The sequence below is a fragment of the Lepidothrix coronata genome, unplaced genomic scaffold, assembly GCF_001604755.1.
Source record: "Lepidothrix coronata isolate B3197 unplaced genomic scaffold, Lepidothrix_coronata-1.0 Scaffold5, whole genome shotgun sequence".
NCBI lineage: Eukaryota > Metazoa > Chordata > Aves > Passeriformes > Pipridae > Lepidothrix > Lepidothrix coronata.
In genome coordinates, this window is record NW_016690185.1 from 10,860,280 (window position 1) to 10,876,235 (window position 15,956).

Here is a 15,956-nt window from a genome sequence, read left to right on the forward strand (position 1 = left end):
GTCAGGCCAGGACACCGAGGTACAGCCGCCCGTGTCAGCTTCCAGGGATTTCTCCCCCCGAGGGTGGCCCTCGGACGCGGAATAGAGGCGCGTGCTGTAGGACTGACCCTCCGCCTCTCCCCGGCGGGCAGCGAATGACAGCGGACAGCAAATACACGCCCACATAATAGCCAGGTGGCACTTTCACCTCTCTGAAGGCACAGGGAATCCCTCGGGAAAGAAGCACAGAACCGACTGACCTGCAGGACCTGATCTAGTAACACAGCATGTGAGCAAACTGCTCACGGGAACGGAGCCAATTCATTTTCAAGAGTAACCGCATTACCGAGGCATAATGGTAACACAGAGGGCAAAGCTCACTTGGCAGAGAAAACAGAGAGACTGAGGCTCTCATGCCAATGGGCATTGGCTATTGGTTTTACAGTGCCACAGGGAGAATGAGGGATCCTTTCAGTAATCCCAAAAGGTACTATCACAGAGTGGTAATATCTGCAGGGCTTTTGAACCACCACCACCTCCTCCATATGATTCAGAACAGTTCTGAATCGCAATTTATATTCCCACAACAGTTTAAAACCTGCATGTGAACGCTGTCCTTTGATACTGTCCAGTTTTAGACCTGATTATTCTCCAGGATTAAGGTAATTCCCAACAGCCCTACAAGCAGAGAGGAGAGAGGTACTTCCACCTACTTCTTCACCTGCGCCAATGCCATCAGCTGCGGGTACAGCTCAGGCTGGTAAAGTGCTCAGTTAGTTGCTAAGTCCATAAGGAGGGGATGGAGATGAGTTGTACTAACCAGAAATTACAGAGAAGCTGCACCACAAAAGCCAGGCCAGGAGGACAACTGTAGTTTCAGCAACAATCGCCCACGTCATGTCAGCAAAGAAAATTCAAAAAGCAGAAGGCAACACAAGTGTTTCCTCAGGCCTCCAAATACCCAATGCCACTTCCCACTGGCTGACTGCGAGCTCTAAGCACAGTCTTCCTCCACGGCCAGAGCATGTGTATGTCTCTCCCGCTTCTGTTCTGGTACCTAAATAAAAGTGGAGCTTATGCTGTCATCTTCCCATTGAACCAAGGACTCATAGTACCTAGTTTTATGAAGCTCATAGAAGCTTATTATTTCAGACATTCCCTCCCTCCCATTCCATTTGCCAAAAATGACTGCAGTCTGCCAACAGACTCAGAAGTAATTAGAGGAAGACACACAAAGCAGTAAGATTACCCCAGACAAATTTCCTTTGGAAACCAAGCTAAAAATTACAGCACTGTATTTATTAAAAGAGTCCCCTGTAGTCATATTCATCATTGCCATACTGATGTTCTTGGCAATATAGCAGATTTTTAAAACTAGTTTTGGACGATGATATTTGCTTTCTACAAATCAGGTTGACTTCACCCCTTCTAGCTGCAGGCCAGTCATGTACGAACACTTTTCCCATTTGTTAAATGGGGACGATAAGTACTTACCTGCCTCAGATGTGGTCTGTGTGAAAACACAGTGGTCTGAAGATCTTTAAAGCATTGCTCTACATAAAAAAATATTATTATAAATATTGCCATAAGATTAGCATTTAGGTTCTGAATGGCAACCTTTCAAAAACAGAAGCGCATGTGTGACACAAAGGAAATCATTCATTTAGCAATCTTTTGCCAAGTTAACTTGCTGCTGCAATTTATCTCAATACTTAGGAAAAGAGTGTATTTTACTGGACCATTCCGTCGCTTTTAAGAATGTTTGACAAAGAAATAATGGTCTGGAAAAAGTTTCAAGCAAGCCTTTCTCAAATATTTCCTTCTTTGTTGGTGGTCACTGCATAAAAGTGCATCTCCTTACCCTTGAATTCATCTCAGTCATGCCACTGCATAGTAAAAGCCCAATGGAAACTCAGCCACTGTTTCCAACACATCCAGACACATTCATCTTCCTGCTCCCTACTGCCTTCTTGATGTCTCACAGGTACACTCACAGATGCTGCTTGTTGAGTTGCAACATGAGATAAACCTGCCATGCTGCCTCCTGCCTTGCTGCTGCTCACACAGGGGGCAGGTGGTTGGGATGACACCTTTCTTTGTTGCAATCCATGAACAGCCAGGGACATGCCTGTGCTTCACACAAGGTGGGGAAGTACAGGAAGCTACGGAAAATGAGTGCAAACTCTGCAGTCTTTGAAGTCAAACAGGAAGTGCAAGAAAGGGATCTACACCCCATACAAGCATTGTGGACCCTTCCCCTCCCTCTTCCCTCCTCCAATATACATCAGAAGATGATTTTTTGAGCACAAAACCATCCTTACGTGTTCCACCACATTCAGGCAGCGGGTAAGAGGGGCCACTGCCTGTTTCTCTTCCTTCCTTTCCCCCATCCCTGCTGCTCTGCAGGCACAGAGTTGCACACTTAGTGTGAAAATTATTAATCCATCAGCTGGGTGAAAAAACCCTGTGTACATGTTTTCCAAGTCAGCGGTCAAACGATGATGGGCTGCGAAATTACCCCAATAAGCGACCCATGCAGCACAGTCTTTTTAATTATAAAAGATTCTTATCAACCTACCTGAATGTGATTTGGACTTCTCCCTTGTGCCTGTCCTAGTTAGAGCAGCCTAGAGCAGTTCATCACTGTGTGGGTGTAACCCAAACTGCGTATTCTACATCCTCCATGTAATTTTTCAGAAACTGTTAACAATAGACCATTTGCAGCAGCTGCCCAGAGCACACCTGACCCCTCAGACTATAAACTGGGTGTTAAGAGGCCTGTGAGATAGGAGGATGTTCCCGTCCTCACGCCCACGGCTCACAATCACCCATTGTGAAACTCCCCGCCCTGGGAGAGATACTGGGCATTCCTGCCTGAACCTGAGGGTATATAATCTGGGCTTTTGGGACTTCTGATACCATTTGTTGGATCAAGAGGAGGACCAGAACCTTGACTGGATTGCAACCACCACTCTCGATCAGACTGCAATCGCCACCCTCAACCAGACTGTGACCAGCACTCTCATCAACAGGTTTTTCCCTCTCCTCTTACTCTGGACTCAGGGGGACCACGTGGGGCTCAGCACAGGGGCCAATGAACACCATTCTGTTCATGCCCTAGGGTGCTGAGTTACACTCTGGGTTTTGTGGGTTAAAACCAATTGTTTGTCCATATAATTGCATTTATTATATTATTTTTATTAAATTGTAACTCTGACTTATAATCTCTTTGGAGTTGGGTTCATTTCTCCTGCTGGTTTACCTTTAAACCAGCACAGTGCCCTAATTTAATTCTTAAATTATAAGGAATTACGAGCCAGTATTTTTGATAAATGCTGAGAAGGTTGCTGTTCCTTCACATATACTCAGTAATTGTTATATTATGTATTTAGCTAAGGTGTAGTGTGATTGCACCAAAGTTCAAAACTTCTAGCTAGTTATTTCCTTTTCCAGCAGGCATTCATGTTGCAGGACTCCTAACTTATCAATGTTTCTTGTCATACACAAAGCTACAAGCTATCTACAAAGATGTAAAGTGTGAAATTAAAAAATAACCATTGCTTAGTGTTAATTGGATATGTTTCACATACAAATATAAGAATTCAAATGAGAAAAGAAGTCAGAAAAAACAACATTTAATTATAAAAGAGCTTTTTAAATTAAAAAAAAAAAAGATAATGGCACTAAACCAGAAACAAAGTTATTTAAAAGATCATAGCCACAGGGCAGTTACAATTTTATACTGAAACTGTACAGCTGTTCCTATCATCTGCACTTCGCTCCTGATTAAAATAACATCTAGAGTTCCAGTAACAAGTAATCTTTTACAGAACTATAATGTACTATGAAAACACACTTCATTTTTGTATTACCTGACAAAAACCCTTATATTTATTACATTATTATTACATTAGATTTATAAAGGTTTACCTAAGCACTGTACTGTTTTTCTACTCTACTTAGTCCTTACATTTGAAGAACAGGGAGTGTTGTTTGTTCTTTTGACAAAAGTGATTTGTCTTGATGGATTTGCCCATAGTGGCACAGCACTATACCATGCAGGAGTGCCCAACTAGATGGAGCATTGAGGGCAGTACAGTCATACTAAAACAATTTTCTATTCTACTCATCCTGCTTTTCAGAATCAGTCAGTGCTTCTTTTTCATATGAAGACAGACTTTGGCTTTAAAAAACAATAAATACTCATGCCCCCAAAATTGTTCATATGCTGTGGATAGCTAATCAGCAGATGTTTAATTTTTCTATGACCTTTCAGAGTTCTGTTTCACTGCTTGTATATATAAGGGAGAATTCCAGTAGTTATTTTGTCAACACAGTCAGGGCCCATATCCAAAGCTCAGCAGAGCTTTATTCGTTTAATCATCTTTGATCACGAAAAAAAATGTAATTCAGTCCTTGATTGTATGTAGAATATTCCCTATGAGGTCAATATAAATTCTGTGTGTGCATTGAAAGAACATATTTAATTCCATGGATATAATTTCACAGTAGTTATTTCAGGTAGTCAGCACGCAGGTGTAAGCACTTAAGCACAGCTGAGCTAGTTTACAAATAAATTGTAAAGCAGTACACAAGCTCATGAGCCCAAAGTATTGCTGGGGGAGTGGGGCTCTGGAGCTCCAGGCCACAGCTCTTTGTGCTGCAACAAGCCACATCAGACTATAACTCATTATCACTAAATTCCATGGGGAGCTTTCAGTCTTTTCCTGCAAAGCAATGGATTTGCAATAGTTCTCCATTGGACTATTAATTTTGGAAGTGGTTTAGGCAGCATCTATCAGCATCAGGGAAATCAGAATTCGATTTCTAGCCTCATCCAGGATAGACCAGACATACAGCTGATGGTAGGTAATATCCAAAAAGCCTACGTGAACTCCACAGTAGACCCTTACACTGGTTTTGAGAGAAAGGTATGGTGGTTTCCTACCTATGAAATTTAGACTACAGTTTCCTTCCACAGTTATTTTATTCTTCTTGAAAGTTTTTATTTTGCTAGTAATTGAAAAGTTTTGGCAGTTCACAAAATTCAATATATCAGATGTCCAAAAAACCTGAAACCAGTGTATGTAACATGGCTGCACATCACTGCTGAAAAACCTAAAGGTCTTTTTAGTGCATGACAATATGCCAGAATGGACAATGCCAAGAGTGGTGAGCTTTAAAAATTACTCACCTTGTCACATGATTCTTTCTTTCTTTTTTCTTTTTTTTTTAATAATCTCAAGAGTACAATCAACCAGAATAACAATAAAATTATTTTAAAGATCTAGCAAAAAAAAAGCTGCACAGAAAGCATTTTCACAGTTGTTTTTAAATAGTTTTCATAAAACTTTAAAATTAGGACTTCCAAAGACAAAATATATTGCGTTGTAGTTGTCTCCTGTGAAATTCACACTTATTTGGGAAATTCATATGACTGGGTTTAGGTATTTTTAATACTGTACCATTCAGAAGTGCTGATAACAATTTGGTCCTCTATTGTACTGGCGCTGAAAAGACCTATATGAATGCAAACGTCTACACAAACAGATTGTAAATCTCTAATATAAACAGGTTAAACATCTGTTTGAAAAATAAATTCTTATGCAACAACTACCAGATGGGAGGTAGATTAGTGCCATTAAAATATTTAAGGTACTTATGCTTGTTTCAAATATGAATGGGAAAACTGTGCTATCTCCAAAATTTTGCTGCAAGTAAAACTGAACATTTACTGGTTATCACTGCTGAGTTTCCATCACTTTTTTTTTTCAAAACTGGATAAGGTTCTATTAATATAAATAACAGTTGAATGCTGAAAGGATACACTATCCCTTTGAAACATTCAGCCTTACAATGTAAGTCCACAGGTTGTTTTTTTTGCTGTTAGCTGTGAGCTTAGCTCTGCTTAGGTTTTATAACCCACTCAGCATTTGGGTTGAGCTGGTACAGGTCCTTCATGTAGGTATCATCATCAAGGCAGCGTTCCCCTAGAAATGTGAGAGATATGTGGTTACATCAGTCCCAAAAAAGAAAGGAATCAACTTTCAAAGGTCCTGTCACTGTTTCATTTCATTTAGGTTTTCAAGGTCTCTCTATGGTATTAAACAAAGGACAATGCACCTAAAAGCTAGAAGTAATCTTACCCTGTCCATCTGCCTTGAGGAAGAAGGGGGACAGGAGGAAAAATGAAGGAGAGTAGAGGCTGTGCCACCTCTGTGGCACATTCTAGGTCAGATTCTTCACGCAGACCATATAGATGGAAGCCCCCCTCTGTGAAGATTTAGGAAAAAAGGAGCAATGCCCTGGTCCTCTCATGGGCAAATACAAGGTTCACGTTTGCATAGAAGCCCATTAAAATTTCAAGTTATTTTCCCCTCTTTAAGTGCAAGGTTTGTCCTTGCTACGAAGGTGTTACTCCCTATCCTGGTCCTGCTATGCTGTTCTGCACAGTACTTGTAATAGTTTCTGTCCTAGAAGGGAAAAGTAATACACTGTTCTTGGTGCGTTACAAGCAATTAATTTATGCATAGTAGCTATGATGAAAATAGCATATGCTGATCCGTCAAGATCAGCATGTTCCTCCCATTCCCCTACAGGCAAAGACTATCTCATGCAACTGCAGCTCTACATCACAGCCCCTCTTCTACTCCACTGTGCAGACGGTTGGGGTAGATGGCCCATGTGCCAGACAGATGTTTCCGGTATGTGTACTCCTGATACAGAAGGCAAGCAGAGGTGCAATGCTGCAACTGAGTTTCTCTGCCAGCTCTTTGGATTCCCTTAGCAGGGCACGCAAGAAGGCAAAACTTCCTGCTCAACCAAAACTTCCTGCTCAACCAAGCTCGGTCTCACTGGTCCCTCCAGGATTTTAATACCAACCTATGTGACCTGTACCGCCCACACTACTGAACTGGGTTCTCTCCTCTACACAGTGCAGCATGTTCAGGCAGTGAGAGCACAAGGATAGTGCTTTGCCATATCCCTGCCCAGCCAGTCCCAGTCACAAAGCAGTGGCAGAAGTCCTTTTCAGTACCCTGAAGCCCTACAGTGTACTGAGTACTCAAAAAATGTCCGGAGACTTCAGTGACTCCATCTGCTAGGGGACAGGATCACAGCACTGTGCACGTTACAATTATGAGCTCAAGTGTACAGATGTGAGCGTATCATTGAGAAGCCCATTGAGTCTTCTCACTTTGGGCTTCCTCTGCATGAGTCAGTCACATCGAGCAGAGAGAGACAAATGGCAAAGGTCAGGACAGCTGGTTTACTTAAGCCTGTACAGCAAGCTAAAGTCTGGAAGTTTCTCTTATCTGAACTGAGAGTATTAATAAGGACTAGGATTTGTAAGGGCTGATTAAAGTTTAAATTGTCTGGAAGTAAACTATTCAGACAGAGAAAACATCTAAGCTTTCTAATCTATTTCATAACAAAATAAATCTGCAACTAGCTGTGTATTTTCTCTAAGAGAAATACAATTTCTGTCACATGTTTAAAGTAATAGTATGTTGTTTCAGTTTCACTGGAATTCTGTTACAAAATCTTTCTTTCTGCAATGATTACACTTATGTACAATAAACAAGATATTCCTCTGCTTTAAAAAACTCTTACGTCTGGGATCACAACCTGCTTTAAAAGGCATAGAAAATGTACATACATACTGGATATGCAAGAGAACATATAATACATTAATCTGGGCTCCAGCTATCTCGGTAACCTCTTTTTCACCATCTAACTTGGTAAAAACACTGAAACATATTTGTTGCAGGAAAATACGGAAGTGCTGTTTTTAATTAAGTCTTTTGGTTAAGACACACACTTGATTTATAACAGTGATTAGGTAAAAAGGAAAAATGCTAGAAGTAGCAATTTGCATACAGGATTTAAACTTGCAGAGCACAGAAGTACTGCATGGAATTTTATAACTCCAAATAAAGTTTAGCAGTCACAGTTAACAAGAAAAAAGTAAATGTAAGTCCAATCCAATACTGGGTTTTTTTGGTTTTTTTCCTGAGCATATGAAAAATACTGTGATTAGAAACTGATTCCTAATGAAAAAATCCTCTTGCATTTGTCAAAGAAAATTTCAGAACTGTGTTCAGAATTATCCTTGGCATTAACCTTGCTGATCTCCTACTTGCTTTCATCAAGAGAGCCGGGAATAGACAGAGCAGGAAAGACTAACTGTTGGAAAATTTTATCACTAGGTCATCTTTCTGGTTGAGCATTTTTTCCCCCAAAGGAACCTGCAAGCAGTGCTCAAATGCAGAGCATGAAGGACTGTAAGTTCACTTATTATCCCTCAATACAAAGGGATGAATAAAATGAACTTCAAGTACCTTTCTATCCAACATTTTTGTGCTTCTTCACTGTACATACATATCAGGAACATCTGTTTCAGCTGCCATCTTTCTCTGGGACAGATAATAAGCTACTACTAATATAATGATCACAGCAACATCTCTGCTGCCTTCTCCACAAGGTTAACTGTCTGCTTTAGTGTCAGGGAGAACTAGGGACATGAATAAAAATGCAACCACAGTGAAGCCCATGGACAGTGTGCCAAGGAATCCTATTCTAGCAAAATGAGTTGTTCAGAAGCCATTCTTACCAATATTTCCTCCTATTTCATAAAGAAAGACCTCTTCTTTGTTGAGTGTTTGGACGTTTCCACTGTAAGGAACAAAGCACAGTGAGTGATGATACTGCAGAAGAGCTTGTAGATCAGCCACTTAGACGTGTCTGGGAAAAATTATGCTAATTAACATCAGCAGTGTACCTGTCACAAATCATTTGTGCGTATACTTACCGATAGTCAGTGAACAAGAATACCCTTGCACACTAATGCAAATGAATAGTCCTGCAAGTGAGTAATACACTACAGAAAAGGTAAAATAGGATAAATGTGAAGAAACTGCAGGGTTTAGAAAAGAATGTCATTGTTATCAGCGGGTAGCCTGATATTTACCCTCTGATTTTTTTTTTCCACTGCTGTTGCAAAAATAAGTATTCCCCTCAAACACTCCATATTTCAGAAAAAGTCTTATGGTTGGGTGGGAGAAACCACATTTTTGCTTGTTTTAATTGTACTGCAACTAAAAGAAGTAAAAAACAGAGAGTGGAAGAATAAAGTGACTATATCACAAAAGGATTCTATTGTTCTCACTGTTTAATAGTAATAATATAGGCTAAGGCACAGCCAGAAAATAACTTTCTGACAAAAATGCAAACCTCAAAACAGCATTTAGGAAAAAGCAGCTTCTTATTCTCATCTAGTGCACCATACTATTGCTTTAGCTAAATAGTTATATATGATGAACATGTATGTTTTTTATTTTTAATTAAAACTCCCCTTCCAAATGGATTTGGATGACTAAAACGTAGCTTTCCTTTTAAATCATTGCATGTGCGTGACATTTGCACATTATTATACCCCAATGCCTATTATATTGCTATATATCAATGCATTATTTTACAAAATATTTACTTTCTCCTTTCCTCATCTCTTTGTTTTCTAGACTTACTTTCTTGGAGTTCCCTTCTGTCTTGTCCCCAGAAAATTACAAAACTATTCCTGACCCATCAGATTCAACAGCAATCTTTTACTAACAGCACTCATGTATTCCTTAAGGCTTCATGAGCTTTAATGACATTAGAAATATTAAGTTAATTCCTCAAGCATGTATTTTGATGGCTACATTCAGCCAAAAAATTCATCAACTGACCAGGACTTGAAGTACTTTAAAACTTTTTTCTTGATATAATAAATGAAAAGACACTTCTCTTGAAACAAAACAAAAACGTGTTTATACCTTTTTTGGCTGAGAAACCTGGCTACTATATCACCGGCTTTCAGTTCTTCTGTCAGCTGTATTGCCATGGAAACTTTCGAAAGATGAGGCGCTTGCACCCGTATCACTCCCTGAGGAACATCAGTCTGCAAAGCAATAATGGTGTTGGAACAAAGCTGCTAGCAGCTGGCTTTGATGAGCTCCTCGAAATACAGTACAGAATAAGTAACTAAGTACAGTGCTCTGTACTTCACTATCTACTACACTTCACTACAAAAATATGATAACTACGCAGTAATTCAGTAAATTACATCAGACCTTCAAAGCTCTTTTTAACAACAGGGAGAACTTCAGAACAAAAGAACAGTAGTGCTTAATTATTTTTCAAAGACATTATGAATAACAGTAACAATTACGCTATATTAAGAACACACTCTGGTATGATAAGAAGCATGTGAGATTGGTATGGCAAAGTCTTGCTGTAGGCATGAAAGCAGGCAATGGCCCTGCACCAACCCTCTGCTAAAACTTCCAGAAGAAACCTCTCCAGTTTCATTTAATCTGAACTTCATGCCAAAAAAAAAAAAAAATCACAAAGTACTCATGGCTCAGTATACTTTAAGTGATTCCTCTTTCCTCTTTGTAAATTTCATTTTTTTAAAAATAGATATTCACTACTGCAGCTTCTTCTCCCTGTTTTTTTTTCTCTAGAATATATTCAGCTAGCCAACCTGCAAGTCTGACTATATAATGGATTTGTATTTTATTTCAATCCACAAATCCTGGATGATGAATATCAATCATATTAGCTACAGAGAAGGAGGGCTCCAAAGAACAGTTTCTCTGTTCAAGTTGCAGGTACATGACACTTGAAGTTACAAAAGGCATAATTTATTTGTGAATAAGGTCCTAATTTCTGTTCCTGGAAATCTCGAGGTATTTTTTCTATTCATATCACATTATCATTTACTCAAATGTACTCATTTTGATAGGAAAAGAAAGTAAGAGACTCAGTACTCAAGGCTGATTATGAGAGTTCATTCTCTTCTCCCCCCCACCTCCATTTACTCAATTGCAAAGCTGAACATTTCTTCTTCCATAATCAGTGAACAAGTCTGGGCACCTGTGAATCTAGAATAGCTTCTCTGAAGCCATCAGTGTTAAATGAATATAGAACAAGCATAAACGTGAGCAGAATCAGGAGGACAGCTTCCTGAGAAAGCTGAAGGCTCATTACTACACAAATGAGGAGTTACAGTAAGTAATTTTAACCAAACAATCCTTCTATATCTAGTCTTATTATCTATTGATTTTAAAATATTAGACATAATATCTATTTCTGTCCAGAGCATTAAAAGAAAAATCATATTGAGAATTTGCTATGTAGTAATCATGGAATCAAAGGTTCATAAGATTGCAAGAGATCTCCATGAGATCTCCCTGAGATTTATGCCTAAATTTGTCAAATCTGTTTTTTAGGGCCTTCACTGATGGAAAAAGTGTCTCTAGTCATCTGCTAGGAAGCTAACTCTCACTTAAAATTTTTTTGCCTCTTTCCAAACTTCTGATATCCTGGCAAAATGAAATTTTTATGTCTGAACAGACATCACAGACATCCCTAGCTGGTCTTTCACCAAATTCAGCATAGCAAATTTAAATTAGCTTTCATTTTTTATAGAGATCTTTTAACATTTTGTCTCAGTTGATTTTAATGGGGTTTTTCCAACTTTCAGCTGGATAACTTCTTTTTTTAATATATACAGCAGGCATATTATAAATTATTTAAAAAATAACCTGCTTTGAGTATATGAGAGAAAGACTAAAAAGTGTCCACAGAGTTCTAACATTATGGTCACAGATCAAACAGAATAATTACTTTGTTTATTCAGATAAAATCATTATTAGCTCAGCTAATGAATGCATTTTGCCACTTTCACCACCTTCTTTTACAGAAGAAATCATGCCAAACTAGAGAGAGAACAGAACCAAATCATCCCCTACCCCATTCACTGTGCTAGTTGGTGGTAAAAAAAATGTGGCCTAACACATCTAGGAACAGAATCACAGAAGGGCCTATTCTCTGCACAGCACAGCTCAAAACATGCAAGTTAGGGGCTCCACATCACAATATATAAGCCATTAGATGACTGACAATACACTAAAGAGAGGTCACCTACACTCGCAAGTTCCTTCTGCTGCCCCACAGGCTCTTTCAGGACGAGATTTAAAACACTGCAGCCTCTGGCTGAATTAGAAAACCTCTTAAGAAAAAACACGAAGAAGATACATACTTAATTGATGGAAAATACTGGCCTACAATGCTTAGTCTGCAGCAGGCAGAGCAGTCACCTGGGAGGCACTCATCTTCTTTCAAACCCCTTCTTGTCAGAGGGACTTGAATCTATATATCACAAAAGAACAGCAGCTCACTGGCTATAGGATCTGGGGTAGGTCTCCTCCAGATTCCCCTATTCCATTTGGCATGACACACTTAAATATTTATCAGGCTAGATGAAGAGAGAAATTAAGTGACTATGCAGTATTTTCAGTAATGATGGAATATTATATATAATTATAAATTGCAAATTACACCAAGCAGGAATGGGACATGAGTATTATGAAGAACAAAACTGATTTTAAAAAGGATCTTGCTACATGGGAAGCAAAGTCTGAAAAATATGCAAAACAGTTGTTCTCTTTGAGTTGCAAAATGTTGCACCTATTTTGGGACAAAAACCTGCAAAACTATACAAAGAGAAATGATTTAGCAGGTAGCAATTTTTTTTAGTAAATAATTTGGCACTGCAGTGAGCAACAAATTTAGCAAGAGTCAGAAACATTATTCTGTGTAAATTCAAACAGGTTATACAAACTTGTTTGTGTAGAAGGGCTATAGGATACAATGGTTTTACTAACCTGTAGCAGCTAAGTCTACTAGAATTGCATTGTGCTCTTAACATGACTGCTCCTTTCTTTGGAACAATTGCAACATACAGAGGAATACAATGACAGATGGTATAAATCAGGGTAAAGCTAGTGGGTAAATTTCTAGTCCTGAGGGCATCTTTTTTTGAGCATTATGCAGCCCAACAACACCAGAAAAAATCCCCAACACTGACTTGGAGCCATAGGTATGCATAGGTATCTCAAAATGCAATTAACCCTCACAAGCCCTCTAATATTAACCACTCTCAGCACTGTACAGAGATCTCACCTGCAGTTTGCAGTAAATGCTATTTAACCTCTGTCTTAAAGAGGGAAACGTGATTGATAGAGAGGCCTCATCAGAGATAAGATGAAATTCTATCCAAATGAGCTGCTATTAAGAATGCAAATACTGATTTATGGAGAGTATGGAAGTGACTCAAGCTCTGTCCATCTATGTTTAATCATGTGGGGTGCCACAGCAAGTGGTAGAAAATAGCAACTTTTCCTTAGCTTTTATTCAGCTGCACACAAGAAAATTAGCTTTCAAAAGTTGCAAAGTTTTCACTGGAGCAGCAATTCACCCCAAGTCTGGGTGCCTCACTTGCCATCTAATAGTGAAATGCAGTTCAGGAACTGCAGAGGAAAAATCACCTCAATTTTAAATTAAAGCAGTATAAATTGAAAATTGGAGTGTGGGGGGGAAACCCCACAAATTCTCCTTAAAGAATGAATGTATAAAATTGTCATTCACAATGAAGCCTTATCAATTTGTTAATATGATTTTAAGAGTAATATCTTCCCAGGCACCCAAAATTACTGAATGCTTCAAATAAGCATGAAGGATTTTTGAAAAATTGTACCATTTAATTTTGAACCAAAGCCCCACAGAATTCTACAGCTTAAAGAAAATTATTGAATAGTAACTTTACATTTATATTTGAGCAAGAATGAATTACATGAGGCTTAAGTTCTAACTCTCCAGTGGATTGAAAAGGCATAATTTACTCTAAAAGACCTCAGCACTAACTCCCCAGTGGATTAAAAAGGCATATCTTAGTCTAGAAGACCAACAGCGCTGAATTACAAAAAAATCCAATATCTGAACTTGCAACAGCATTTGCCTACTTCGGTGCATTTGCTGTTATTTCTACAGTGAACACAGGATGGCAGCATTAAGTGTCATCTCATCATAACTCAACTGAACTGAATTCAAAGAATTCTCTTCTTATTAGATTGAGAAAAACAAATACCAGTGTTTAATGAGCTTTATGTAAGTCTTCATTCTGCGTACAGATTCCTTCATATAGAGAGATATGAAAGTAAGGCAAAGTGATGCTGGAGAATTAATTAATGTTGGACATTAAGATATGTGTCAAATATTGCATACAAAATGAGGTCGGAACACTGAAATGTAAGTCTCCAGCAAATTCTGGATATAGTTGTTCAAAGAATCTACCTATTTACACATTCAAAAAAAAAAAAAGGTAGCATACATACCAGATTTGAGAGATAATATAGCATATTCATTTCCATTCTTTTTTTCTTTTTTGGCTTAAAAGCTTAAAAAAATGCCTTTATGAGCATATGACAACTCTTTTTTTGTAACAGTCTGTCATACACGCACACTTGATAAGAAAGGTGTGGACTGCTCATAGCGCTGAATTTCTACCAGTGACCACAAGATGTCTCTACCTCACCAGAATCTTCACTGTGACTCCAACCCTCAAGGGGGTATTTTCATACCACCCAAATCTGATACATGTTCATTATGTTATCAGGATACACGTATTTTGTGTTACCTGTTTGTGTATTTAAACTAACTTTGGAATGATGTATAGGCTAATAAGTTTCAAAAACTGTAAATACTAACCCCAGGCTAATAAGTTTCAAAAAACTGTAAATACTAACCCCTTTGAAATCATAAATAATTTCAATGTACATGATATGTATTTTTTAAGCTTTTGGTGGCAGTGGGAACAGTCCAACTAAAATCTTTCTGAACCACGGGAGAAATTAACACTATAATGCCACAGGATTTTTTTTTTATTTTAAAGAATATGTGAAGTGTGTTGTGCTGAAACTTATGCCTTGAGATCACTGATGGGTCTGGCAGAAGTTAATTACCTAATGGAGAGATTCTGAACTGTAGATCATATACACTGGAGTAAGTTGGCAGTAGACAATTGGACAATAGCTGCATAAGAGGCAGTTAATCAGCTTTTTACATTTGTTTCGTCCTTTGGGGTTTCTTAGGTTGGGCAAGTTCTGTGTGTTCTAGCTAAAGATTGAGACAAAGAGTTCAGTGGTTGGGGAACTTCTGTAGATGGAAGGATAATTAAAAGTTAGATTTGTTTCCAAATACTATTAAATATAACATAGTGAAATCTAGATATTTAGTTTTTAAGTAAACACATGATCTGCTGTGACTTTTATTGGGCCGCACAGAACCTAAACATGTATAGAGTAATACTAAGTCGTCACAACACTTAACTTCCTCTGCAGATACAGAACTAATATATTTTTCTTTCAGATGCTCAAACTGAAACAACCTGTGAGATACAATTTTTCAGAATAGAAATATTTTGAAAAATCTGAGAAAACAAACAAAAAAAAAGTACAGTCCTCTAAATGTGTCATGCTGGTAACCCACAAACCATGAAAGCCACATTAACTTGCTATCTATTGAAATTCTCAGTTAAATAAATGTAGATATCCTCTCTGTCATATGCACTTTTTCACTATAAATTATGGTCTTATTAATAAAGTATTTCAGATGCATGCTTCCTTACATCATTAGGAGTCTTCTCCTGTTTCTCATGCTTTTCCCGGTCATATGCCATCTTTTTCAGAAGTTTCTTCATCGCTTTGTCCTTTTTCTCCTTCTTCTGTCTTTCAGTGTTTTGTTTTCTCACTTGATTAACAATAAACTTAGGAATCTAGGTGAATATAGATAGTAAGTAGTAGCTATGTAATTTTCTTAAGTAACTAAGTTATCAATAGTTTGTAAATGGACAAATTATCAGGTAGAACTCAAAAAATAGTATTTATTTCCAGTAATAATTACGGATTCAAATACTATAAAACTGTGAAATGATTTTAAAACCACTCTATTTGTGTGGAGGGTAAGAGAGGTGGAATCATACAGTGTTTTTACTTTCCTCAGCCAACAAAATTTAGTTGACTGTTAGTGTGCACAATGATGATAATTATTTTTCCTCATACGCAGTAAAGGTCAAAATTGTTTCAAATTGCTAACGC

The 15,956-nt window shown here is 38.2% G+C and overlaps 1 protein-coding gene across 4 annotated transcripts in view; it reads right to left on the reverse strand.

Annotated features, from left to right (window-relative positions):
• Window positions 1-3,657: 3,657 nt before the first annotated feature.
• The window catches only part of ARHGAP18 (Rho GTPase activating protein 18), a 95,526-nt gene continuing 83,227 nt past the window's right edge, over window positions 3,658-15,956 (reverse strand). For all 4 annotated transcript variants that reach the window (XM_017829602.1, XM_017829591.1, XM_017829579.1 and 1 more), the window contains exons 12-15: window positions 15,488-15,634; window positions 9,792-9,916; window positions 8,591-8,652; window positions 3,658-5,969 (exon numbers count right to left, since the gene is read on the reverse strand). In XM_017829602.1, the coding sequence (XP_017685091.1) occupies window positions 5,878-5,969; window positions 8,591-8,652; window positions 9,792-9,916; window positions 15,488-15,634 (426 nt within the window). In that variant the 3' untranslated portion in view covers window positions 3,658-5,877. The remainder of the gene's footprint in view (window positions 5,970-8,590; window positions 8,653-9,791; window positions 9,917-15,487; window positions 15,635-15,956) is intronic.